This window comes from Acanthochromis polyacanthus, chromosome 21 (genome assembly GCF_021347895.1).
Source record: "Acanthochromis polyacanthus isolate Apoly-LR-REF ecotype Palm Island chromosome 21, KAUST_Apoly_ChrSc, whole genome shotgun sequence".
In the NCBI taxonomy this organism is placed as follows: domain Eukaryota; kingdom Metazoa; phylum Chordata; class Actinopteri; family Pomacentridae; genus Acanthochromis; species Acanthochromis polyacanthus.
The window spans coordinates 8,668,682-8,695,868 of record NC_067133.1 but is presented as its reverse complement, the minus strand read 5'-3'; the positions used below and the strand labels follow the sequence as shown (position 1 = coordinate 8,695,868).

Below are 27,187 nucleotides of genomic sequence, written 5' to 3'. Positions count from 1 at the left end.
TGGGTTTATATATATTATTAGTGTTATTATTATTATTATTATTTATGTTTTTAAGTTTTAACTTATTTTTTTGCAAATTTTTTTATATTTGTTTTTGTGTGTGTGTTTATTTTATTTATTTTGTGCTCATTTTTTATATATATTTCTGTCTTGTAGGGTTAAATACAGTAACAAATGTAATTTTGCAGTCAAACATTAAAAAAGAATAACTACTTTTTAAAATGTGGATATTTGATGTGGACATTGTGCCCAGTTTTGGCCTTTTTGTAGGTTTAACATGCAAATTAATATTTATTTTCTGTGATTTTAGTAGGCAGAAAACAGTGAAAATCTGAAAATAAAAGCATTTTGTTAAACAAAAATCACAGCTACGATGTTTAATCAGTACATCTTTACTGCTGTGTCATATTGAGAAGCTTCTAATTGAGGTGGAAGCACTTTTTTAGTTGTGCAAACTGTTCTGTAGGACAGTTACAGCAGCAACAACAGCACTGTTGGTGTGTTTTTATTCAAAAAGAGTTGTGCTGATCTCAGACTGGGATTTGTGTTGTTCCCAGTACGACCAATTTGACCCTCAGCAGCTGGAGTTCGGTCTGATTGGACTAAATCTCTGCAGAGAGACTCCAAACAAAGCTGACAGGATCAGACAGTCGACTCCCAGAGGAGACAGATCTGTGATCCAGCTCACTTTGAAGTCCAACACAGTTTCATAGTTTACTGCTGCAGTGTCAGTGGAGGCCGACGGTTTCTGCAGAATCAGACACTATCTAGAAATTAGCAAAGAATTATCTTAACATTTACCTTTAGGAGCAGTTCTGGGAATAGAGTTGAGGAACTTATTTTGATTGTGTCAAGTTATTTATTGCCTTTGTCAAAAGCGTTATTTTTGCACATTTGAAAGTTGGAACTCCTTTAGAGGAGTCATGTGTGTCTTGGTGGCCTCCCTCACTAGTCTCCTCCTTGTTCGGTCTCTCAGTTTTTGAGGACGTCCTGCTCTAGTCAGATTTACTCATGTTTCATCTTTCTTACTCTTTCACAGATTTTATGTTATCAGTTGTTTTGATTGCTATCAGAGTTTTTGTTTGTCTGTTTTTACATTGCAGTTGTGAACATGTTTTAAAAAAGTGATGGAGGCTGTTCTGTTTAGGATACACAAACCATTTTCCAATTAAAAATAGAACTAATTTATAGCATGTAATATTTTTGAAAATATTAATTTTCATAATTACAGCTGTGTTTGCTTTGTATTATGCCAGTGAAGTTATTATAACAGTGAAGTTAGACTGAAGAAAAACATGCTTTTTGTGAATTTTTGTTTTTCTCCACGTTTCAAGGTCCAGAATGGATTTTAGTTCCTGTTGTTTATATAGTTGATATATTTTCTGTGTTTCTATCATTGGGTTTTCATTCCTCCAGCAGCAGCAGCATTATTTACCCGCTTCTGTGTATCCAGCAGAGGAATATGGGCTGCCTTAAATCAAACCCACTGAATCCCTGGCAGGTCAATTACTGTCCGACCTTGTGGGTTCAAATTTAAACACAGCCTGAATCACAATACAAAGTCTGTGCTGACAGCTGACACGACGCACTCACTGCAGCTTCAATTATTTACTAAGATCGAAAAATATTACCTCCTGAACAACAGCGTTAAAACACATTTAAATGTCATAGCCTGAGCAGCGTTTTCTACTTCTTCGTGTTTTCTGCATCTAAAAGTTCAAGTTTTATCAGCCAAATTCATTAAAAGTGCATTAAAAATTAACTGGTGTTATTGTGCCTGTGGATTATTGTTGTCCTTATACTCACTTGTAAGCAGCTTTTCAACCCTCTGGACTCATTCTGTGATTCCACACGTGTTGTTTTGAGTAACGTAACTTTACACATTTTCTTTGCATATAAACAAATTCAAAGCAAAGCATTTTTGCAGGACATAACCATAACTTGTTGGTTTCTTTAGGTGTTGCAAGTTTAAGAAAAAGTTGGTTGCTAAGTGATTCAAGACAAACATGTTAAACAAAATATAAAGTTTGTTAACACATTTAAATCAAGTTTTTAGTAAATTATTATTCCTGATTCCTTGTTGCAATGATTTCTGACTTCTCGCAATGGAAATGTTAAAACCACATGCTAAAGACAGGCTTAACACAAGCTACACATGCTAAGCACCTGTGAAAGACAGGCTAAACACATACTAAAGACGGAATAAATATGTGTTAGACAGATGCTAAAACACATGCTAAATAAACCATAAACACTTGCTACACAGATGCTAAAGAAAGGCTAAACACAAGCTAAACAAATGCTAAAGACAGGGTAAACACATGCTAGAAACATGCAAAACCCAGGCTAAACAGATGCTAAATGCATGCTAAAACAAAGGCTAAGCACTTGCTACTCACAGGCTAAAGACGTGCCATACACATGTTAAGCACATGGTAGAGACACACTAATGCATGCTAAACATATGTTAAAGAACATATGTCTAAACACGTGTTAAACACATGCTAACACAAGCTAATCACATGCTAAAGACAGGTAAACATAAGCTACACATGCTAAAGATGTGCTAAACACAACCTAAAGACAGGCAAACATGTCGAAGGTGGACGAAAAACTCGTTAAATATTAAGCTAAACATGAGATAAACATAGAACACCATGTTTCGATGGTTAGAAGTGATTTTCTTAGTAAGTTTAGGCAGTTTGACAGAAGAGGAATGCCTGAAATGTTTGATGACGTGACTAGAATAAACATTTACTGTAATCGTTAGTGTGCTTTTCACAGACAAATCATCAAAATGTATTTGTGGGTTATAGTACAGCTAAATAAAAAGACAGATTTCTTTGAGGTTGTGAAACTGGATTTTTTTGATAAGAAAAAAAAAAGGTTCCAGTGAGTTTCCTTTCACCAGCTGGCCGGTGGCCGCTGGTGAAGGTGGATGAGGTTATTATGGCGCGGTCACGGCACAATGCTTTCTATCAGGGCCACAGTTAAGGCATTATTAGGCCGAGATGACAAGTGTGTGAGTGTGTGTGAGCGGACAGAGATGAGAGAATCAAATTGACAAGGGAAATTTTCCGCTTCAGGTGTCGCCTACTTGTTTATCAAAGTGTCTGTAATCAAGGAGAGAAAATGGAGCCTCCTAATCACAGTAACCAGACCGGTAGATTTGGCCACAGAGGAAACTCCACGTCCTGGATATCGTCGTCCTGCAGATCATCGTCCTGCAGATCATCGCCGACAGATACTGAGACGAGCTGTGACCTGCTGTCAGCGAAGCTCCTGTAAATGTCAGCTGAGCCGCCAAGGGCCACACATCCCAGAGGAAAACACATGACATACACTTCCTCTTGTCTGTTTTTTTATTTTGGCTAACATTTTCAGGTGTGACATTTCTCCTGAGCGTCCTCTGAAAGGCGTCTTGTGTTTTATAAATCAGCCCTGTCACCTGAGGGAGAGTCGCTGCATCCTGCTCATATCGGAGCTACATTATTCAATTTCAAAAATGACCTGTGTGTGAAATCAGAACAAATTCAATTATTCAGCATCACAAATTAACATTGTTTCTACGGAAACTGCTATAATCTGTTCTGAGTGTAACGACATTTTAAAAACACAAGAGAAGCAAAACATGTTAGAAATAGGCCAAACACATACTAAGGATGAGCAAAGCACAGGGTAAAAACATGTTAAACAGATAATCATAAAAACATTATATCACAAGCATGCTATACACAGGTTAAAGATAAGCTAAAGGTGGGCTAAAAGCAGGTTAAACCCAAGCTAAAGACAAGATAAACACATGCTAAGGACAGGCTAAGCACATATTAACGACAAAACACATGCTAAGGGAATGCTAAATACACTATAAACACACGTTAAAGACAGGCTAAACACATGTTAAAGACAGGGTAAACTTATGCTGAGCACAAGCTATAGGGAAACTAAAGACAGGCTAAAACATATGCTAAAGACAGACTCAACACATCTGAAATACAAGCTAAATGCAAGCTATAGACAGGCTAAATACAGGCTAAGCAAATGTTAAAGATAAACTAAACACAAACTGAAAACATGCTAAAGATATGCTAAATCTATGCTAAATATGTGCTTCTTCGGCTAAAGACAGACTAAACAGAAACTAAATTGATGCTAAAGATAGGCTAAATCAGGCTAAACACATGCTAAACAAATGCTTAAAAAGGGTAATGCTATGCTTAAACTAACCTTTGACAGGGTAAGTACCAGGCGTGAACTAACCGTGACATCACCCGCTGGTTTCAACACCGAGAAAATGAAGCCCGGATTTTGCTACTTCCTGGTCACCATTTTGGATTTTTTGGAGCCAGTGACGTAAAAAGCGTCAAACAGGCTGGACCGGAGAGCAACTCGGGGCAGGACCAGTCAATGGGACTGTCTATCAAGTATAGCCATGCCCCCTGGCTCCGCCAACTTTAACGATTTATTTAAAATTCAGTATTGATTTATTTTAAGATCGGCCACCTGATCTCTCATTTTGACCATGAAAACTAACGGGAAAAAAATCCTGAGCTGTAGAAAATCAGTCTATCAAATTTTATTTTTTCCGGTGATGATTTGGGGTCTATGGAGCAAAAGCTTTTTGGAGCCAAGCCTAGCGGACGGCGTGATATTGCAAGTTTTTGACACTTCCGGGTGGGCTTCAGTTTTGGAGCCAGATGCTACGTCCATCTTTATATTCAGTCTATGGTAAGTACATGCGAAAGACACTGTAAACACTTATGAAACACAAACTAAACACATGCTAAATTCATGCTGAACCAATGCTAAAGACATGTCAAACACATGATAACCCCATGATCAATGTGCCATAAACACATGTTAAAGACATACTAAAGGCATGCTAGACACAAGCTAAAATCAGGCTAAAGACAGACTAAATACAAGCTAAAGACGTATTGATTTGTCTTTTTTGATCATCAAGGAATAACTGATTATCACTAATCATTTTGACAGCTGGGAGTTGATCAAAATTGTGTATTTGAATAATTGTACTTAAAATTTGAATTTGGAAAACAAATTTCTCTAGTTTTCCCTGAATCCAGTGGATAGCTTTATACTATGTTTAAAAAGCAGATTTTGTTTTAATATTTCTTCCTGATTAAAATGCAAAATCGCTGAGATGTGCTGATGTTCTTGTCCTGAAACTTCTATGAAACCAGCTGCAGCAGAAAACAAGCTGCTGCAGTCGGCGGTTTCCGCATTTTAATCAGCTCTGGCCTGAAAAGGGTTAACTTCAGTGTTTGTTGGAGTTTTTATCCAGCAGCTGCCCTCCAACTGCTCCACAACACCTATTACGCTGCAGCTTCGTCTGTTTGTTGGGTTGAAAACCGTCCAACACGTTTAGCACTGAAGTGAGCCGTTAGCCGCAGCATCCAAGAGTCTGCAAACAAATTAACAAGATGTTCCACCAATCCAGCTGTTTCCTGCTTTGTTTCCACACATCATCCCTCCAAGGCAGACTCACAACACACAGCACAGACACATGACAGACACACAACACAACGCTGGGAGTTGGCTGAGGATCTCGGGGCATCTGGGACTTGGATTAGGAGCCATGACAGGGAGATGGAAGAGGGATTTGCTCTGCCGCCTCATCTCAGTTTGCATGAGTGAGAAAGAGGAAGAAGAAAAAGGAGGAAATAAAAGATGGAGAAGCCGAGTTCGTCTTCCTGCTGGACGTCTGCCTCGTTATTGGAAAATAACAAAACAGAAACTGTTTCAAGCAGTCTCAGTAAATCTCCTGCTGCAGATGGACAGTTTGTAGAATTCAGTGCAAATTAGAAAAAACTGAACATGAAAATGCTTTTTAATGATTAATATACAGAAAGAAGGATGTTATATTTTCCTGTAGATATAGTGTCTACAGATACGGACCCGTACCCGTAGCCCACAGGCTACGGATACGGCACTTTCCATTTGCCAGACAGATACGGACCCGTACGCGAGTCTCACGAGTCAAAAAGCTGCTAACCACTGCAAACTGTTGAAAGGTAAGCAAAGGTTAAGGTTAGGGTTAGTGTTAGGGTCAGGTTTAGGGTCCGTACCTGTAGTACCGATGTTACGGGTCCGTACCGCTCGCGTCTACCGGGAGTCACATGACCAGATCTCATGTATCTGATTGGCAAATGGCAAGTGCCGTATCCGTAGTCCACAGGCTACGGGTACGGTTCCGTACCTCTAGCAACAACCTTTCCTGTATGTCAGACTGCTTGAGGCTGCAGAACTCGACATCAGCATTTTATTTACATTTAATAGTAATATTTACTCACTTGCAGCAACTGTGCTGATAAAAAAAATGAATTGAATGTCTTTAATATGCTGAAAAAAACTATTTCCTGTTATTTTGCAGACTTTTGATTTTCCATTTGACCATTAAATTACACTGTTTTCACTGCATTTAAATCAGGAAAAACATATTATTTTATTCATCATTATATTATTTTACAGATATTTTCCATTATTTGAAAGGAAAAATATGTAAATTCAGTTTTAAAAGGTTTTTAATTATTTAATTATTGTATAGCTTCTCCTTGTTTTGTTACATTTTGTTAAATCTGAATAAAAAGTGGTAAAATTGCACCAAACAAAATGACAATTTACAAAGAACTGGTCCAAATTCTAAATAATCTCCACATCATTTTTTACTAATAGCAATTTGTTCTATTAAAATATTTGACCATTAAATTACACTGTTTTCACTGTACTTCTAAGAAAAATATATAACTATTATTTTTCAGATATTTGCTGTTATTTGAAAGTAAAATTATATAAATTAGTAAAAAGAAATTCTAAAATTATCCTACAAATTTTCCCTGTTTTGTTTTAGTTTTTTAAATTTGATTTTAAAAAAAGCAAAATCAGAGACCAAAAACATTAATTTGCAAAAAAAAAAGGCATAAATTGTAATTTTTTTTACAAAAAGTGATTTTTTTCATTCTAACCATTAAAGTACACAATTTTAACTGTATATTAGGAAAATATTTTTCTCATCATATTGTTTTACAGATAATGCCAGTTATTTGAAAATAAAATTATGTCAATTATATATACATGTATTGGATTTTTCTTTTTTGCAAAGTAGTAAAATCACAGAAAAATTTGTGTATTTGCAAATGATCATTTGTTGTTTCACATTTGACTGTAAAATTACACTTTTTTTGTGGTTTTAACCAACAAAAAAATCTTTATTTTTCAAATATTTGTTATTACTTGAAAGAAAAAATACATAAATATTTTCAAACTGTTATTTTACTATAAAATTATCGCTTTACCATATTTAAATCTGTTATATATTCCACTGTTAAGCTTAGTTTTGCTCAGAGCCTTAGAGATAGTAAGAGTTGCGACACTCATGCTCTCGCAGCGGGGCGGTCACGTGGTTCATGTAAGCCTGAATAGTTCCAAACAGGCAGCGCTGTCATTTCCTTCTATGGGACTGAGCGGCGATTTCACGGTAAAAAAGGAATAAAATCACACCTCCAAGTACTTGTTTGATTATTAATTCATTGGAGCATGTATGTAAATGTCAGTTTTACATTTTGAGCCGTAAGGTGACATATTAAAGACACTTTTGGGGTTTTGGAGGGAATGTTTTACATTCGTGTTAGCATGGAAAATCGACTTTTACACAGAAATGTAAGATGATTGAAGATGTTAATTTTTGCCCAGCTGGATTATAGTATTTCCAGACAATGTCTATATTTCTCTGATTCACTTACCCGTAGTCTGAGAGTTATTGAAAAGCAGAGTAACAACAGTCCATTCAGCAGATAGTGTCCAGCCACTTCTGATGAGGCAGGAGTTGACTCACTATAACCATTTTAAGACATACACAAAATATATATTCAAGAATAACAAGTCATTATGCTTTGATGAATGAAATAGTACGTTTTATTGACAATGGGAGAAACAATGAGGGTCTTCGTGTCTTCAGTGAGGGCTCTCGGGATACTGGAGGATAGATAGATACGATACATATTAATAAATATATTTGTTAAATACTTACAAGTATAAGTTTATGCATTATAAAGGGTCTCATATAAAGGACGTAGTCTTGACAATTAAAAAGAGGTAGCGATGTAGCTACGTAGCTTTCAAAGAAGAGCTAACAAGCACATGGCAATGCCTGAAAGTCGGTCATCTGCCAATATTCACAAATACAGATAAATGTATGCACCACAAAGGGCTTCTGATATAATATAAAGACGTTAAAATTAAAAAGAGGTAGCGACTCATCAACAATTAATCTGTCAATATATCCCTGGAGATATATCCAGAGTCGAGCTAAAAAAAAAGTAGCAGAAATTCGGTCGTCTACCAAGATAAAAAATATATATAATTACGCTGTGCAAATACAAATAAAGCTCAGCATATGCATCATAAAGAGCCTCTGATAAAATATAGGCAGTTGACAATTCAAAAGAGGTAGGCATTTCATCAACTTACCTCCACATATACTCAACAACCTGCAGTACAAATGAACGCTGGCTATCACTGTCGAAGCGGTGCTTGGAACTAAACAAGCCTCCACAACCCGGAAGTAGACTGGAAGAAAGCGTACAATGGCACCCTATGGGAGTGTCGCAACTCTTACTATCTCTGGGGCTCTGGTTTTGCTGCAAGAGTTTCATCATTTTTCCCAGATTTGGTTTTAGGCTGTGCGAAATGAACGGAATACAAATTAACCTGAGCCTGTTTCATTTTCTTATTTGATCAAATCTAAAATGTGTAGATTTATTGTCAACTCTTGTTTAAAAATGATTAAATATCAGCTGATTCTTGTATCATTTCTGTCGCTTTGTGCGTTTTAATAAAGCCTCTTGTTATTTCACTGTTTAATCAAGCAGCAGAGATCATAGTTTCTGTTATGTCTGCTTCCTTCAGGACTTTTCTGCTTCACAGTTTAGTGAATAATAAATAAAAACAGCCTGAATGAGGCTCTACAGTTAATTACTTCCGGTCTGCTGGCTGAATATTCTGCTGATTCTGTTCAGTCTGCGGGGCATCAGGACTTTATCTGTTGTGGATTCAGACTGTTTCTGTAATCAGAAGTTTATGAGAAACACCTGCTGATTCCTGCAGGTGTCTAATCAGCCAATCAGGAAGCAGCTGCAGGTGAGGAGCTTCAGAAGCTGCTGGTCTCAGATTGCAGAGCTTCACACTGGATGGTTGAAGATGGTCTCATGAATTTTTGTGTCTGCTGAGGTCAGAATCGAGTGTCAACAGTCCACACAGTAAGAAATTCATGTTTTTAACAGCTTTCAACTGTACGCTTCTTGCTATTTTCCAGGTTTTCAAATCAACTAGTAAAATCAAAGAGAAAACAAGCATTAGTTTACACATTGAGATGAAAATACAGGAAAAGATTCACACCAAAAATCAGAGTTTTCATCCTGATGGTGGCCAGAGCACAACTGGACCATGAACTTTATATTTAAAAAACAGTGATTTAAGGATCTGAAGCTGTTCTGAAATGGCTCCAAGTGACTTTCTGACTTGTTAAAGTCAATGTTTTGCTTTTTCAGATCTTTGCTGACCTCCTCAGACTTTCCCACTGTAGTGTCTGAGGGGCCGTTTACACGAGGACCATCTTAACAGAAAACGCAAAAGTGGCGTCTTGTCATTTCACGTTTAGACGAGCGGTTTTGAAGGAAATCTGCGTATATACGGTGACTCTATAGTTTGTGGAATTCGATCGGATATGCATGCCAGGCAGCTGGGTGGCACTGTGATAAAACTCCGCCATGTCTACGCGCATGCGTACTATCTCCCTTTTCGGATCTCCGCCGTGGTAAATGTCCATGAATGGAATCTGTACGTTTGTTGGTACGACTCCTGTAGTGTACATAGAGCTGCCAAAGTTGCTTGAAGGTATGAAGGATGGAAATAATCACACATCTTTGTTTACGTCCTTGTACCGGCTGGCAAACCAAAGCATGTATGTGACGTAATCGCGTACACGACGTAGTCAGATCTCGGCAAAGTTTTGCGTTTTGCTGTTTAGACGGAAACGTAACGGCGGAGAGTTTTCTACTTTTCCACTCTGGAGGCCGGTTTCAAATTTTTGCGTTTTCAAGCCCCCAAAACGCCATCCTCGTATAAACGGTAGAGTGTTTTGTTAAAATATTTTGGCGTTTTTACCTGCAAGCGTCCTCGTGTAAACGGCCCGTCAGTCTAATGAGTGGATCTAATGAATTCTATTTAAATTAACTCTGAAGAGTCAGCAGCTGTAGCCCACTGTAATCACTCAATACAAGTTAAGAGGCCATGAAACTAAGAAAATGTAATTAAAACAACTTTGTACATCATTCAAGTTGCTGTAAATAATGTTGTATAAATTGCTATATATTTGTAAAATGCAGAAATATCTCAGATAGATGCAAAATGTGCTGTAGTGACACAAGAAGATACAAAAGTGGTAAATATGTGCAAAAATCACACAAAAGATGCCAAAATCATGCAAAGATTCTAGAAATGCAGAACTGTTTCATTAGAATTGCAAAAATCACACAAAAGATGCATGAAGATGCAGAATTAGTGTGCAAAAATGACACATGGATAGAAACGGTGCAAAAAAATCACACAAACGGATGTAAAATTGCACAGAAAGATAAAAAGAGGTGCAAATTGACACAAAAACCTGCTGAAGTAACAACAAAAAAACGTTAAACATGTGCAGAAAATATCAGACACAAAAAGGTGCAAAAATATCTCAGAAATATGCAAAAAAAGTGCAGTAATGACACATAAAGATACAGAAATTACACAAGAAGATACAAAAATGACACCAAAAGATGCAAAAATTACACGAAAACATGCAAAAAATTATACAAAGATACAATAAAATGCAGAAATGTTTCATAAAATTGCAAAAATCACACAAAAAGATGCATCAAGATAAAAAGATAGCAGGCAAAAATGACACAAGGACAAAGGTGCTGCAAAAATAATTGAAGAAAAAGATGCAAAATGGCACAAAAAGACAAAATGGAGGTGCAAAAATGACACAAATACATGCAAAATGTCACAAACGTGCAATAATCCCCAAAAAAAAAAGCCACAACAAAGATGCAGAAACTGTCACAGACGCAAGAAAGTGTTAAAATGTCTCAATTTATTAAAGAATGATACAAGATATGACACAAACGACGCAACAATGTGTAAAAATTGCACACAAAGATGCAAAAATGTCTCAAAAAAATTACACGAAATGATGCCGTAAATGACACAAGAAGATACAAAAGATGCAGAAATGAGACACAAAGATTTTTAAAATGACACAAAAAGATGCAAAAAAAAGGCATAAAAAGATGCAGAGTCACTCACAGTTGCAGCAACTTGATCTGGAAAGTTTTAAATATCTTGTTGTCCACAATTTCAGCACTTTAGGACTGAATCTGGGACTTTTTTTCTTGCTTAGCCAGCATTAGAAAAGAATAAAATACGCCTGTCTGTTGTTTTAGACACTCCAGAAAATGATTATAAGTGAGAAGAACATGTGTTTAATAGAGATTGTATTGGTTTATTGTTCAGAGAGCATCTTCTAACTCAGATTAGGATATTAAAATGAAATGGACACCCCAATCTGATTTAAAACTGCAGCACCTTTAACTGCTGGACCAGAGACAAAGACGAGGTGTCAGCTGCCCTTTAATTTATTCGTATGAGACTTCGGTGGAATTGGACCTTTCAGGAACCAGAGCACATTAGAAAAAATGCCGTTAGCTGTGCGAGGACCGGAGCGGCTGACGAATCGAGCTGCACCTCAATGTTCCCTCGACACAGTTTATGAAGCCTCGGCCTCATCTTTCACCGGAGCTGCTTTGTGTTGAGTCACTGAGCTGTCGGGGAAATTCTCACCATCGGGCTGCGACTAATAAAAGTCTGTTTGCTTTATCGGCTGCAGGTTCTGCTCTGAAATCCACAAAATGATGCAAACGGTGGCGGGAAAAAATGATGCAATCAGCAGACAGGTGAGACGGAATCCATCAGCAGAAAAGGTAGCGTTCAGGGTTAGAAATGTGCTTCTATTATGGAAGTTTTACTGTTTTAGTGAAGGATTTAAGGACAAGTCTGCAGGTATTTCTTATAGCCAACTATTCTTAAAATATATTCTAATATTCTAGCAAGTGTTGTGTGAAATTTTCCCCTTTTATTGCTTTTCTGTATTGAGTTGTGGACAATTTATTGTTCATGTCAAAGTGAAAACACATTTATACAAAGGAATGTGAAATATTCAACGATGCAGATGAAACAATAAGATGCAAAAATGACATAAAAGATGCAAAAAATGTGTAAAAATTGCACAAAACATGTAAAATATCTCAAATAATGCAAAGAATGACACAAGAGAATGCAACAAAATGTGTTCAGACAGAGCTGCTGACCTCTGCATGACTGATTGTCTAGCAGTCAATCAATCCTCGCATCCAATGGACACAAAAATGACACAAAGATGCAAAAAATGACGCACAAAAAACTAAAAAAAATGACAGAAAAAGATGTAAAAAAAAAAAGACGAAAAAATGACACCCAAAATGATGCAAAAAAACAAAAAAATTACAGGAAAAATGTAAAAAAAATGGGGGAAAAAAAGACAGATGTAAAAAAGACACAAAGATGCTAAAAAGGAGACAGCTAGATGTAAAAAATAACTCAAAAAAATTTAAAAATGACACAACAGAACATTCTGGGAACTAAAACAAAATCTTTTGAAAGCAGAACTTTACAGAACTTTCAGAGAACGTTTTGTTACAAATGTAAAGCCTAGTTTGGATAACATTATTTAAACAGCAAAAATATCTTTTAGAAATTCCTTGAACATTAGAACAGAACGTTTCTTTTCAAACATTATTAGTATCTGGAGGTAATGTTTGACAGTGACGTGGAAACAGGTTAGGAGAAAGTTCTGTAAAGTTCTACTGATGTTTTAAACAACTTACAAACTTTGTTTTTTTTTTTAATAAAAGGATAAAATTCTCTAAAGACATTTAAAAATTGTTCTTTCTGAATGTTGCATTGAGAACCTCCTTCCCTTGGTTTCATGTAATGCTGTGAGAATGTTCTAATGTCTTAATTATGTTCTTCTTGAAACGTTTCTTTAACATCTGATTTAAAAGTTTTCCCAGAAATGTTATTAGAACTATTGGGTAACCTTGGACAAAGCTGTGAGTGTGTACAGTTGAAGATTAGTCTGTTTGCTCTGAGTGTTTCTGTAGGATGTTTTTTTTCTGGTTCTGTTGGTTCTCCTGTTTCTGGTGTTTCTCCTGGTTCTGCAGGTTCTTACAGGAAGGAGCATTTTATCAAATATGGCCTCTGTATCATGTTGAAAATGTTTTTTATTTGTTGGTTTGAGAACATTCTTTCTTTGTTACCATGGTCCAAACATTTTCTGAATGTTGCAGCTAAGACGTTCTCTTATAGGTTCAGTTTGAACCTCACAAGAACATTATTGGAAGGTGCAAAAAAGCTGCAGTAATAAGACAAAAATATGTAAAAATGACACAAAATATGAAAATGACAAAAGATGCAAAAATGACAAAGATACAAAAGGAGCAAAAATGACTTAAAACAATGAAAAAAATGATATAATTGGATACAAAAATGACACAGACATGCAAAAATGTCTCAAATAATGCAAAAAAGATGGAAAAATGAGACCAGACCGAAATAAGACAAAAGTGTAAAAAGATGCAGAAATGACACGAGACAAGACAAAATTGAAAGCAAGACAAAAACAATGTCTCAAAAGTGAAAAAATGACACATAAGCTCCAAAAAGGACACAAGAAGATGCAAATGGAAAGTGTGGCTCTGCCTGTGTTCAGACCAGCTGCTGCCACTCGTTGACCTCTGCATGACTGATTGTCTGGCAGTCAATCAATACTCGCATCCGATTGGCTCGTCTGATGACATATGGCTGCCTTTCAATTTAACGGTCAGAGGTCAGAGTGGATTAACAGAAACACAGAAGGCGAAACAACCAGACGATCTGAACAAAGTTCCAATGAGCCAATCGCTTCTCCTGACCGCCCAAAGCATGCAATCGGTTATTGATCCAAATATGAGTCGGACAGTCGACGGGCTGCAGCCTCAGAAGCCATCACGAGGCGAAGCAGTCGAATTACAGCGTGAAAGTGAGGCTTTGGCCGGAGTTTTTCTCCCCAGCGACGGCACTCATGCTGGACTCATCGCTTCAGGTTTGGAGACGTCGCAGAAGAGTCACAAAAATTACAAATATGATCCATAGAAAAAGAGAAATCAGAACATTTAAAACGGAGAATAAAACTGACCTGAAAGACTTTGATCAGACTGGATTAGTGCCGACGAAAAAGAAGGAAAAATGACAAGCAGACACAAAGATGCAACAAATGACACAAAAAGATGTAAAAGACATAAGATGCAAATAAATTAGACTTAAAGACAAAAAGATGCAAACAATGACACATAAAGGTGCAACAAAAAGACACAAAGATGCAAATAAAAGATGCAAAAAGACACAAAGATGTAAATAAACAATGCAAAAAAGACACAAGGATACAAATAAGACACTAAAAGATGCAAAAAATTACAAAAATTTAAAAGAAAAGACACTGAAAGATGCAAAAAATTACAAAAATTAAAAAAAAAAGGCACTAAAAGATGCAACAAGATGAATAAAAAGAGACACAGCTAGATGTAAAAAATGATTTTTTTCTGGTTGTGTTGGTTCTGGTTGTTCTTCTGGTTCTCCAGCGGTACCGCTAACGTGCAGACCGCTGACAGATTACTGGTTTGTGGATCACTGACGTAACAAAGTGGGTCAGGGCTCAGTGACCCGTTTCCTGCTGTCGGACCTTTTAGTTGAGCAGCGTTTTGAAAAGATGCCACAGACAGATTATTTTTCATTCTGCAAATCTTCAGACGGACACGAGTTTCTGCTGCTTCTTCAGACGATCTTCAGTTTGGAGTTTTTCCTTCTATTTATCTGCTGAAACATTTCGGGTCCTCTCATTTTATTCTGGTTCTGATGAAAGAACAACTGAAGCGTTGATGCAATTAAAGAGTTTATTTCATTTGAAGCAGCGACAGAAAACAAACACTGGAACCAGAACACCTTAAATCAGTTACTGGAACGTTCACCAGGTAACATGTGCAGATTTTAGACCGTTTTTTTTTTTTTTTTCCAGACTAGAAGGAAGAAAACATCCAAAATCCACATTTAAAGGTTTGTTTTTAGAACAGTTTGTTTTTGCAAATCTTCATTTTAGGAGCTTTTACTCTCACCAAACTGAAGGTTCATTTATCACTCACAGCCTGAGTTATGGGACATTTATTCTAAAAACCATATTTACAGGAACAAAATAATGCTAAAAACCGAAATCCCCTCATTAAAAACATTTGACTAGAATATGAAATGCAAATTTGGAAGCTAGTTTTATCCAAAATTCAGATTTTTATTTTTGAGAAGTGATGCAAATTTGTGTACATTTGTATAAACGTGACCACATTTGCATCTTTAAACATCGTCCAAATCACAATTTGTTGTTGTTTAACTAAATAAACACCTGAGATACAATTTTAGAACTGACAGAAATCATTTTCTGCAAAAACTGATTGTTTGGTTTCTAAAAATTTCAAAAATTAACATGGTGAAATTGTTTTGTTCAGTCAAAACGCCCAGATTTTCAGTTTAATATCATAGAAAACTTGCAGATATTCACATCTAAGAAGCTGCTGTTGTAGAATTTAGCTTTAAAATTACATTTTTGTGAGTAGAGATGTTTCTTGTGAGCCTGACAGTAAAATAATGAAACTATGGAGGATTAAAAATTGCAGTACACTGTTAAGAATGAGAAATCTGCCGGGAAAAATGGTGAAACGATGTAACGTAAAAACTGTAAAACATTGTTTTTGTAGATTTAAATGCAGTGTAATTTTACAGGCATGTCTGGCAAAAAAAAAAAGAATTATTATTAGCAAAAAGTACAGATTTGGCCTGCTTTTGAAATGTTAATCCTTTTTCTGTGATTTTTACTAGATATCATTCTTTTTTTTTTTTAACAAAACAGGGCAAATGTGTAAAATAACAGATGCAAAAACAATTATTTTACCATTTTAAAATCATTATTCTACTTTTTTGGTGTCTTTTTTTTTTTTTTTTTTTTTTTAGCAAATACCTGTAAAATGATATTTTTAAATGATTTAAATAGACCAAACACTGCAGGAAAACAAATTCCTATTTTAAAACAGATTTTTCAGCATCATTTATGTAGGTAAATGAATGTTTCTCTAAAACTTCAGTACTTATTGCTTGTAATTTAACAAATCAGGGAAAATCTGTAAATTAAGTCAAAACATTATTTTTCAAACTTTAATATGCAATATCTGTAAAATATTTGTTTGATTTAAGTGCATATTTTTCTTTTAAATTCTGTAATTGTATTGTCAAATGTAGTTATTTTACTAGTTATTGGCCTTAATTTAACAAAACAGGGAAATTTTGTAAAATATCAGTAAATTATTGATAAATTTGCATCACAGCATGAAACCTGCAACAAGTAATGATTGTAAACTGATGTGAATTTGAAGTCTTATTCAGAATTTATATAATTTTGCCCATTAAATTGTGTTAATTTGTGTTAAGGCTAAATTTACTGTGCAGGAGCTCACATCGTACAACCTCATGATGATAATGAAGTTAAAGAAAGGTTTGCCAGCAGTGTGAAGCTAGAAATGGTGAATTTTCTCCATTTTGTGTCAGAAATGTTCCTTATTAGGCACAGAGTATTTAGAAGCTACCAGGTCATAACTTGGATGTGTTGACAAATTTACAGAGTAAAGATATTTATCGTTTTAACATCTTTATTAACCCAACAAATCACTTTTTCAGCCAAGCCATGAAATAGGTGACTATGCTAACGCTAATGCTAATTGTGATAATTACGCAGCACATTCAAGCTAGCATCTGGTAGTTTTTTTTACGATTTCTAACAGACTTTGGATTATTTAACATTTCTGGCTTCACAGTGGGATTATATGAGCTGACAAACAGACTGAGAAGCAGAAATTAGTGCAGAAGAAGCAGTTAGTTGGAGGAGGAGGAGGTGGCCTTCTTCTTCATCACCCTCCTGCCGGTCTGTCTGGGCACCGGAGCCGGAGCTGGAGCCGGACCGGGACCAGCTGCAGCCGGGCTGGTGTTGGCGGCTCGACCCGCCTTCACCTCGTCGATGAAGGTTTCTATGGCGGTGAACTTCTCGGTGAGGTCACCCAGGTGAGACTTGAGGGCGTTGAACTCCTTGTAGAGGTCGTCCAGAGCCTCGGACAGCGGCTGGATCCTGGAGGCGACAATTCACACGAATTTTAATACTAAAGTGAACCTTCTGGACTACAAACCCCAGTTTAAAAGGATCGTTGCTGACAAATCCACCATGAATCAAAGTCAGAAACCATAAAAACAGGATGCATTGTTGGACTTTCAGCTTTTCCGTTTTCCTTGAACTAATCATCTGTGTTAGTGCAGTTTTGGCGGGAAACTTGTGAGCTTATTTATACCAGGACAATTTTCCTGCCAAAACGAAGCTCATGTCTGATTTAAAAATACAGCATTTTCAGTGATCAGATTATGTAAACAATGTTTTATTCTGTACTCCTCGGTGGAACTTATTCTGCACAACTGACTCACCTGCAACCAATGGTCAAATGTAAGAAATATCTATATATTTGGCTGAACTGCAGGCAGTGTTTTTACAGGGACAACCATGGAAACTAATTTTTTTTTAGAATGTGAGATTGTAGCATTTAATCAAAATTGCTTTCCTCTACATTTAAAAGTTTGCAGTAACCAGAACTGGTACAAAAACTACTTAGCTCAACTGTGAAGTATTTTCAGCTGAACTGCAGGCAATGTCTCCACAGAGCAGCTAGAAGACGAACAAATTACAAAATATGGTTTATTCCTTTAAAAATGTCCCAAAAAATAACAGTTTGCTGTAACCACAATCGATGAAAAACTAAAAATTTTGCACTCCTTAGCTCATTCGATTCTCTGTGACTGACTCAGCTGTGACCAACAGTCACATGACCAAAATTTCGAGTTCTCAGGTTGAACTGCAGGCAGTGTAATACAGAGCAGAGAGGAGGAGATGATAAAATCAAACATACTGGAACATTTTTTTAGAATTGGTATCACCTGTGGACACATAGGGACTTAAAACTGATCAAAATCATTAAAATTGTGAATTGAAAGTAGTAATTTTTGACAAATTATTAATTATTTTGGAGAAGTTTAAAGTAACTCCGGTTTGTTTTTAAGGTATTTGAAGTGGTTCCGAGTCAATTGGACACTTTTATAAAACCTTAAATTTTTTTCAAGTTATTGTAGATAAATTCTGAGTCCTTTTGAACAACTTTAAACTGAGAGATAAATGCATGGTGAAACATATTTTCATAGCTGATGAGCAGAGTAGAGAGAAAAATTGAGACTAAACATGGAAATACTCATCATAATGACTCAATTAGTTCAAAATCACACAAACTTGTGCACAAGATTGCAAAAATGACTCAAATTGCCCAAAATTGCATAAACGCAAACAAAATGGCTCAAAAAAAAGTATAAAAGGGCATGAATTTGCCCAGAAGGGCTGAAAAAAAACATAGAATTACTCAAAATGACATGAGAGAAAAATCAGACCTACTGGATTGAAATGCCTCCAGACAAAACACTTGGAGTAAATTAGGGAGTAAAGTTCTCCTCATCATGTTTATTTGACCAAAGTGTTGTGGTCCAGCCGGCAGCTGCAGGCAGACTTATGGGAAAAGTCGTTTCTTTCACGCTGCATAACAGCACGTTTCTATTTTGACGTCTAAATTGCAGATTCAGCTGCAGCTTCTTGTCCACAGAGAACCAACAGAGTTCTGCTGCCGCCACATTCCTGCTGCTTTATTTACCTTCTGGAACAATCCACACAACCACTTTATTCTTCCTGCAGACGTTCAGGTTGAAGCTTTGGTTGCTGCTGCTACACTTTTAAAAAAACATTTTTAACTGTGATCGTTTGAATAATTCATTTATTTTGATTTTACAGAATTTTTAAGTTTCGCTACATTACAGATGATACCTGGTAAAATCACAAAAAAAAATAAAGAAAAAAAAACATTTTACCTGTAAAATAAAAGGTCAAAAATGTAAATGTCCACTTGAAAAATCTCCACTTATTTTACAACCTGTAACAGTTTTTTAAATTAACTTTAAATCAGCAAATATTACATATATTTGCTGATTTTAAAAGTAAAATTGTAGCAAAAAAGAATTGACAGATTTGCTACTTCATTCTTTTATGTTTGACTGTATTTAAATCACAAAAAAATTAAATTACATGTTTTGAACATTATCGTTTCCGTTTTTAACCTAAATTCTTTTCTTTTTACTGGATTTTTCTTTTTACAATGTAGAAAACTGTATTAAAAATGGTAATTTTTAAGTAAATAATAATGTTTACTCGTTTTTAAAAAAAATTATTCTAAAGAATGGAACCTTACTTATTTTAAAATGGCTATTAAAATCAGACAAACGTAATAATTTACACGTTAACTGTAAAAGACAAAGCTCTAACTGTACACATCATAAATAAATGTTTTTACAAGTGTTTGCCAGAATGTGACAGTAAATGTATATTTTAGATATTTTTCAGTCATTTCACAGTTTTTTTTTAAAGTTTTAGAATGTTGTTATTGTGGCAGCTTTGCTGCAAGATTTTCACTTTTTTTTTTTAAATTTAAGTGTTTATTTCATATATATTTACAGTGCAGGTGATGACCTTGTGTGCAAAGCTGTTGTCAAAATGTTGCCCATTCACTTCAACCTTTGCCATTTTTTTTTTTTTTTTGCCTTTTTGCCCCCTCTGAGCCTCCGTACCTGGCGTAGTCGGGCAGCAGGGACTGGTGGTCGTTCTGCAGGAGACCTCGCATCTGGTTCAGGATGTCGAACCTCCAGTTGTCCAGAACCTGAGTCAGGTTTGAGACGCCTCGCATGTTCACCCTCTCGGCTGCAAACCAGTCCAGAAAGTTTAGCTTAAACGGTGCAAAGCTGCTGTCGAAAGGAATATTTTTGACATTTTGTGTAAATTTATTCGCAGATAATCTAAGATATCAGAATTTATTTATTTGTATACCCCCATTTATTCTGCTGCACATTATGAGAGCAAAAAGAACAAACAGCAAAGAAAGACTCTCCAACGAGGCTCCTGAGGGGCATTATGTTCAACACAAACTGTCTTTTTCTTTTCATTATCGGGTGCAATTTTTAACCTTTAATGTCCGAAATAGTAATTTCATGTCGGTATTTCATGTAGTATCACTTTAATGCTTCAGAATTATCCCCAGTATTACTTCTTGTTTTTCTGACTGTCTTAGTTTAGATCACTTATTTTATTTAAATTTAGTAAAGTAACATACCGATATCTTACTGCATTCATTCTATCATGTTTTCTGAGCAATATCTGGAATAAGAATTTAACCTTTGATTAATAAAGTCTTACCTTATTTTATCTTATCATATCTTAGCTTAGCTTATCCTAGCTTAAATTATTTTCCCTTAATTAAACTTAACTTGGCTGAACTTAATATAGCTTAACTTAGCTTAGCTTAACTGGACTTAACTTAGCTTCCCTTAACTTAAATTAACTTAATTTAGTTTAGCTTAGCTTAACTGGACTTAAATTAACTTAATTTAGCTTGACTTAGCCCAGCTAAACTTAAACTAACTTAGCTTAAGTTAACTTGTTCTGATCACAGAGATGCTCAAAAATTTTAAGTCTAGATTTAATAAACTGGAACTTCTTTTCCTGGGTCAAAACTGAATAATCACCTTTAGCATAAAACCTTTTTGGCTCCAAAAAATCAAATAAATGCAGTTCAGTTTGATGAAAAACATTCAAATCTGACAACGATGCGCATTTTGTTTCTGTACAAATAAAACAAGGAAAATTTAATGTTTCAAAGCACAGATTTAATTTGTTGCTAGTGTGTTTTTGAGTTTTGGATAAAGCTGAGTGACCTTTTACACTAAGCTAAGCTAACTGCTATACATTTAGCAGAGTCTTATTGGTCAAACAGAACACTTGAAATACTTTGTTGAATTTGATAGTATGAGATGTTTCAGTGGGTCCAACACCAGAATTGGCCACAAATAAAGAACTAAACTGATAATCGTTGCCTCTATTAGGAGAGATTTTGCCTCTAAACTCTACTTTTCTCCTCATGAGGCAGAGTTTTGATCCCACTGGATGTGATAAAATGTAAACGGATGCATTGACATGTTGACAGACAGGTTTTCTTCGTCTTTCACCTCTCGCCCTGCCTTTGACCTCTGACCCGACGTAAACACATTAATCTGCTCACAGCCATCCCTGTAGTTCCACTCGCCCGTCGTCGTCGAGGTGGTTGCCGGGCGCCGCCTCTGGGCCGACACCGTTACCACAGCAACGGCCAACAGCATCAGCACCACGCTCAGATTGGAAGAGGCCATGTTCAGACCAGCACCTGGTGGGGGGGATGGTTTGTTTATTAATTTAATCCCAGATTTAGCTAAAGTAACAATCAATGAGGCTGAATGTTTCTAGCATCCATAGACACCTGAAAGTCAACTGGTGCTTCTTAAAAGAATAAAAAAAACAAAGAATTATTAGTTCCTTTAGTGTTTGACTGTAAAATTGCACGTTCTTGTTGCTGTCTTTAAATTAAAAAGAAAATATATATATGTTTATTTATTTTTTTGCAATTATTTGAAATGTAAGGATTGGAAATGACCCATACTTTTTAACCGTTACTTTACTCATTCTCACTGTTTGTTCAATTACAGATAACTAGTAAAGCCATCAAAATAAAATATTAATTGGCATGTTAACTGTATAGAAAAATGTTAAAACTGTAAATAATGCCCACATTAAAATAAATAAATTCAGTAACAAAAATTGCTCTTTTTTTTTATTGTATTTAAATCTGCTAAAAACTAAACTACAGTTATAATTATTTTACAAATATTTGCTGTTATTTTCACCAGTTTTACAGTTTTTCAATATAGTTTTCGTGGCACCCTTTCTTTAGTCCTCAACAATTATTTATAATGTGCAGATTTTCTGTATATTTTAATCAAACACTGATTTATTCTGGTCTTGTTTCTTTTAGAGCAGACGTCTGAAGTTTGTCTTGTTTACTTCCTCTATTTATCCCTCGGCCTCATATAATGCAGACACTTTTTTTATGTCGACTTTATTTGTCATCACTCACTCTGAGTTACATCTTCCATAAACTGTGCTGTGTTAGAATTGATTGCTTTAGCGGCTAATTGATTGATTTCAGACATAAGAGCCGGCGACGGCTGAATGAAGACTGAGTCCTGCTGTAACAATTCAATTATTTCGGCAGCAAAACCTCCAATGTTTCTGCACGTGTTGCATCTTCATCACAATCAGACGACCCAGAATCAGGACACGTCAATACCAGCACTTATTTGCATGACACTACAGTAATTAAATCGCATATTCAGGCTCCTGTCTTCATGTTAGTGCCTCAGGGACTTCACTGAAATGTGGAAAAGCTTGCACTGCTTTGCCATCAATCCTAATAAAGCAGAGAGAAAGAAAATCTAAGTTCTCGGCGTACAAACTTCTGAGTCTTCCAGGCGTGTCAGAGGGTTGAACAGCAGAAAAAGGCCCGCAGGCTACAAACTGTCAGCTCCTGCAGTCGACTCGCATTAAGGAAAGAGTCCGAGCAGCAGTCAGAGAGCCGATGCACAAAACTGAGCTGACAGAGAAGCCTGGAAAAAGTGTGAGGAGAGCTGCAGAGGCATGCCGAGGACAAAATACCTCAGCGGCTTCTACAAAAATACACAGAGCTGCAGCAGACTACACAGTCTGGGATCCACTGCTTACAGGAGTTTGGTCAGAAGACTGGCAGCAGCGAGGGAAAACCTGCTGTGGGTCCCATTAATGTTGTGTTTCCTCCTCAGATATGAAGAGTTTTGGACAGGAGGAGTCGCATATTGGTGCAATCAACTCACTGCAGCGTCCTCAAAAACATACTTTAAACGTGACTCATGTTTGTTTTCAGTCCGACTCAAAGAAAACACAGAAATTAGCCACCTGGAATTCATTTTTCGCTAACCGCATTAGGGGGTTTGTTTCCATGTGAATCGCTCACTGTTTAGTGTTGCTGGAAGACGTTTTACTAAACTAAATAAACCACAAGATAAGACAACAACATGCACAACAGTTTTACTGCACAATAATGAGACACTCCAGCTGCTCTGGAGCCTTAGAGCACGTCCAGAATTCTATCCACAGCTGTGTATTGGAGAATGGTCTGACTACACATCACAGTTCTATTTGGCAATGCTAAGCCCGGGATGCAGCGACGGTGTCCCTGCAAAATAGTGACGGAGGAATTGTTTGTTAAAATTTTTTGCTTCTGATCCAAGTCATTTAATATTTAGTAACTCTTGTATTTGTGTTGGAGAATGGTCTGACGCTACTTATTCAGCGATAGAGGGGATAAAAAGCTCTCTGGTGTTTGTTTTTCTTTAAACCAATCACATTTGTAAGTTCATGCAGCAACAGTGTCTTTAATTAATTGGTTATTTCAACAAGTAAGTTTTAACATAAAATGACACTATTTTTCTGTTATTAAAGCAGCAGAAAGTTAATTTTACAGATATTTTGAAGAAAAATAATCAGACTGACAATAGTAAATACATTTTGACTATTAATGTGCATTTTTTAAAATGGAAAGTGATCTTTTACAATGAGTTACAAGAAAATTATGGTATGTTTTCTTTAATTAAAGCAGCAAAAATATCATTTTACAGATATTTGCCATTATTTTAAAGAAAAGTAGTATAAAGATTAGAAAAACGGTAATAACATTTTCTTGTTATTTTAAAGATTTTTTCCCTGTTTTAAATTACAGATAAGAACTAGTAAAATTACATGAAAATCTATTAATTTACATGTTAAATGTGGAAAAAAAACAAGCCAAACTGTAAATAACGTCCACATCAAAAACGTGTTTTTACAAATGGTAGTTTGTTCTTTTGCAGTGTGTTACCATATAATTACATTCTGATTTACTGCATTTATATCGGCAAGAAATCTCATTATTCTGCTAGATATTTGCTTTTATTTTCACAGTTTTCACATCTTTCCATGCAGCAGTGTTTCAAAAAGTCATTTTTTAAAACACATTTAAAAAGATAGCTCTTGTTACCAGATTTTCACAATTCTTTCACTGTCAGCTTATTTGATTTGCATTCAAGCAGCCACTGTAACCCCAGACTTTCTACATACCTACATTTTTTTAGTTGCATAACTGTAACCAAACCTTCGCTGTAGAGGAAGTAGCACAATCTTTCCTGGGTTCTTACTGGATGGAACAAAGACATAGAATCTATCCGTGCAGACAAGCAGGATTTCAAGATCTACAGGTGCCAAAGTCACCACTTAATGCTAAATTGAACAAGTCTTCCACATTTGTTGCAGTTAAACAGACTCACCGAGGCTCCAAAACGCCTCATAAAGGAACATTTCTGCCTCCATCTATGCTGCAGTTTTTCTCCTAACAAACACCTGAAGCAACTGAAATCTCATCAGCTCCAAACAGGCTCAGTGTGGCAACCATGAAATAAGTTTGCGGTGCAGAAAGACACAGGGAAGAATCACAGAAGTCCCCAGAGTTGTTCAATATTTAAATGGGAGATGCCTTATTTAAATTCAACATGAATAAAAGTCCCATTTGGTTTCATCTCAAGCATACATTATACTTCTAGAGCTTTTGGTTTCGTGCAGCAGGAAGACGGTCGTGTTCTCACAAAGTAGAAACCGTTTTGTCTGTTTTTGTTCTAGTCAGAATGAAAAATCAATCATGAAAACAAGTCGAGCCTGAAAATTACAGATGAGAAATCAAGTATATTTGTGACATGACAACTAAAGCTCACTTTTCTGACTCATCCAGCTGTAAAAATGTCAAACCGCTGATCGATATCTCTGCACATACCTGCTATCGATACCTGTTGTTTAGCTGCTCCTGTACTGCAAAGCTTCCAGCTCGGACCTGCAGAAGTCAGTGACAGACATGCAAGAAGTGCAGGAAGACGGTAGGAGGAAAACACACACCCCTGCTTCACACAAGCATGCATGCACATGTAGATGCACACACACAGACACACACACACAGCATCTACCCCCGTCATTATGGAGGCCCGGTGGTGAGCACAGTGTGGTTTGGGTTTGAGGCGAAGCTCCAGCACCTTGGTTGGTTTCATCTGGTTTGGCCACTGTGTGTGTCTGCGATTGTATGTGTGTGTGTGTGTGTGTGTGTGTTCTTCTTCTCCGTGACCCCTGGATGAAGTCACGTCCTGGATCCTTCAGATATGAGCTCATTGGTAGGTTTTACCACCGGTCTGTGGTTGAGATCTGCTGTGAGAAAGAAGCACAGAGAGAAAGAAGGATTTGTAGAAAACATGGAGGGACTCAGTGGTGCCTTCCAGGGGCCCAGAGCTTTAAGGGGTCCTTGGTCCAGAGCGATGGTTAGCATTTCCTACTGCTGAGTCAATCAAACAACCACAAAGAGACACAAAACGGCAGCAAATAGATGCAAAATGACTCAAAATTACTGCAGCGAGGATCAAAATGACCGGAGAGAGAAGCAAAGCAACCACAGAGAGAAGGAACTGAGTAAACAGACACACAAAATGAGCACAAATAGATGCAAAACAAGCGTAAATGGAAACGAAATGGCTCAAAGTCACACTAATAAATCCCAGAGGAACTCAAAATGACGCAAATCAAGTAAAGGAAGCCATAAAATGGCCAGAAAAAGATGCAAAATGAACCCAAACAGACACAAACCACTGACAAAAACATGCAAAATTACTGTGAACAACACACAAAATGACCAGAGAGAGAGGTGAACAACCATAAACCGACTAAAAAGAGACGCAAAATAAACACAAATAGATACAAAGAAGTGTAAAAGGAAACTAAATGACTCAAAGACACGCTGCTAAATCCCAAAGGAACTCGGTGACCACTAAGAGATGCAAACCACATGTAGAAAGCCTTAAAATGACCAGAAAAAAGTGCAAAATGAACCCAAATAGATGCAAACTGTTGACTAAAAGATGCAAAATGACTGTTAACAAGACAAAAAATAACCAGAGAGACGAGTGAACCATCCATAAACGGACTAAAAAGAGATACAAAATGAGCACAGATGCAAAACAAGTGTGAATGGAAACTAAATGGCTCAAAGACACACTAATAAATCACAAAGAAATTCAAAATGACAAAGAGATGTAAACCACATGTAGAAAGCTTTAAAATGACCAGAAAAAGATGCAAATAAATGCAAATAGATGCAACCCAAATACACACAAACCATAAATGAAGAGATGCAAAATTATCATAAACAATACTCAAGATAACTATTGAGAGACACAAAATGACCAGAGAGCGAGGTGAACCAACCATTAATTGACTAAAAAGAGACAAATAGATGCAAAACCATTGCAAGCACAAACAGAGAGCCAAAGACTCAGAGTAACCAGAAAGGGATGCAAACAAAAGAGCAACATGAATGCAGAGTGCAAAAGGCATAAAAGTGGACTGCTATGACGCAAATCAGCCAAAAGAGAGGCTTAAAACAACCAGAAAGAGATGGAAAAATAACTACAAAGAGGAGAATCTGAGTAAAATGAGATTTAAAATGCACAGAAATGAATGGAAAACCAACGCAAACAGGCACAAAACAACTGCAAAGACACACAAATTATCAAAATAAACCACAAAGAGATGGAAATGATTGGCAAAAAACAAAAATGAATGCAAGCAGACAAAAAAAAAACGGAATCAGTCAAAAAATTACTGAAAAGACACATGGAAGTACTAGTAAGGGCCACAAAAAGACTCAAAATGACTACAGGGACATGTAAACAAAATACAAAAATACTCAAAATAACCTGAAAAAATGCAAGCCAAAATAGAAAATAAGTAAGTACAGGAAAAGGTTAAATCTATGCGAATAAACAGCAAAGAAAAAGAAAACAAGTGCCTGAAAATGACTATAAAAGAGTCAACATTACCAGAAAGAGATGCAAAACAAAGAAGAAATAATAA

The 27,187-nt window shown here is 36.3% G+C and overlaps 1 protein-coding gene across 1 annotated transcript; it reads right to left on the bottom strand.

The window, feature by feature from the left end:
* Nucleotides 1–15,072: 15,072 nt before the first annotated feature.
* On the bottom strand, nucleotides 15,073–25,479 carry si:ch211-76l23.4 (uncharacterized). The gene is made up of 4 exons (XM_051941546.1): nucleotides 25,068–25,479; nucleotides 21,420–21,560; nucleotides 19,936–20,065; nucleotides 15,073–17,356 (listed from the first exon to the last, which is right to left on the bottom strand). The coding sequence occupies exons 1-4, from the start codon at nucleotides 25,333–25,335 to the stop codon at nucleotides 17,107–17,109; spliced, it is 789 nt and encodes a 262-aa protein (XP_051797506.1). The 5' UTR covers nucleotides 25,336–25,479; the 3' UTR covers nucleotides 15,073–17,106.
* Between the last annotated feature and the right edge of the window lie 1,708 nt (nucleotides 25,480–27,187).

What these genes read in the sequence shown, in the direction of transcription:
- si:ch211-76l23.4 (XM_051941546.1), bottom strand. Translation starts at nt 25,335, where the DNA reads ATGAAACCAACCAAGGTGCTGGAGCTTCGCCTCAAACCCAAACCACAC. An exon ending in ACAACAGGTATCGATAGCAG is followed by an intron (nt 21,561 to 25,067) that starts GTATGTGCAGAG and finishes CCCCCCCACCAG; the next exon opens with GTGCTGGTCTGAACATGGCC. An exon ending in GTGGAACTACAGGGATGGCT is followed by an intron (nt 20,066 to 21,419) that starts GTGAGCAGATTA and finishes ACTGGTTTGCAG; the next exon opens with CCGAGAGGGTGAACATGCGA.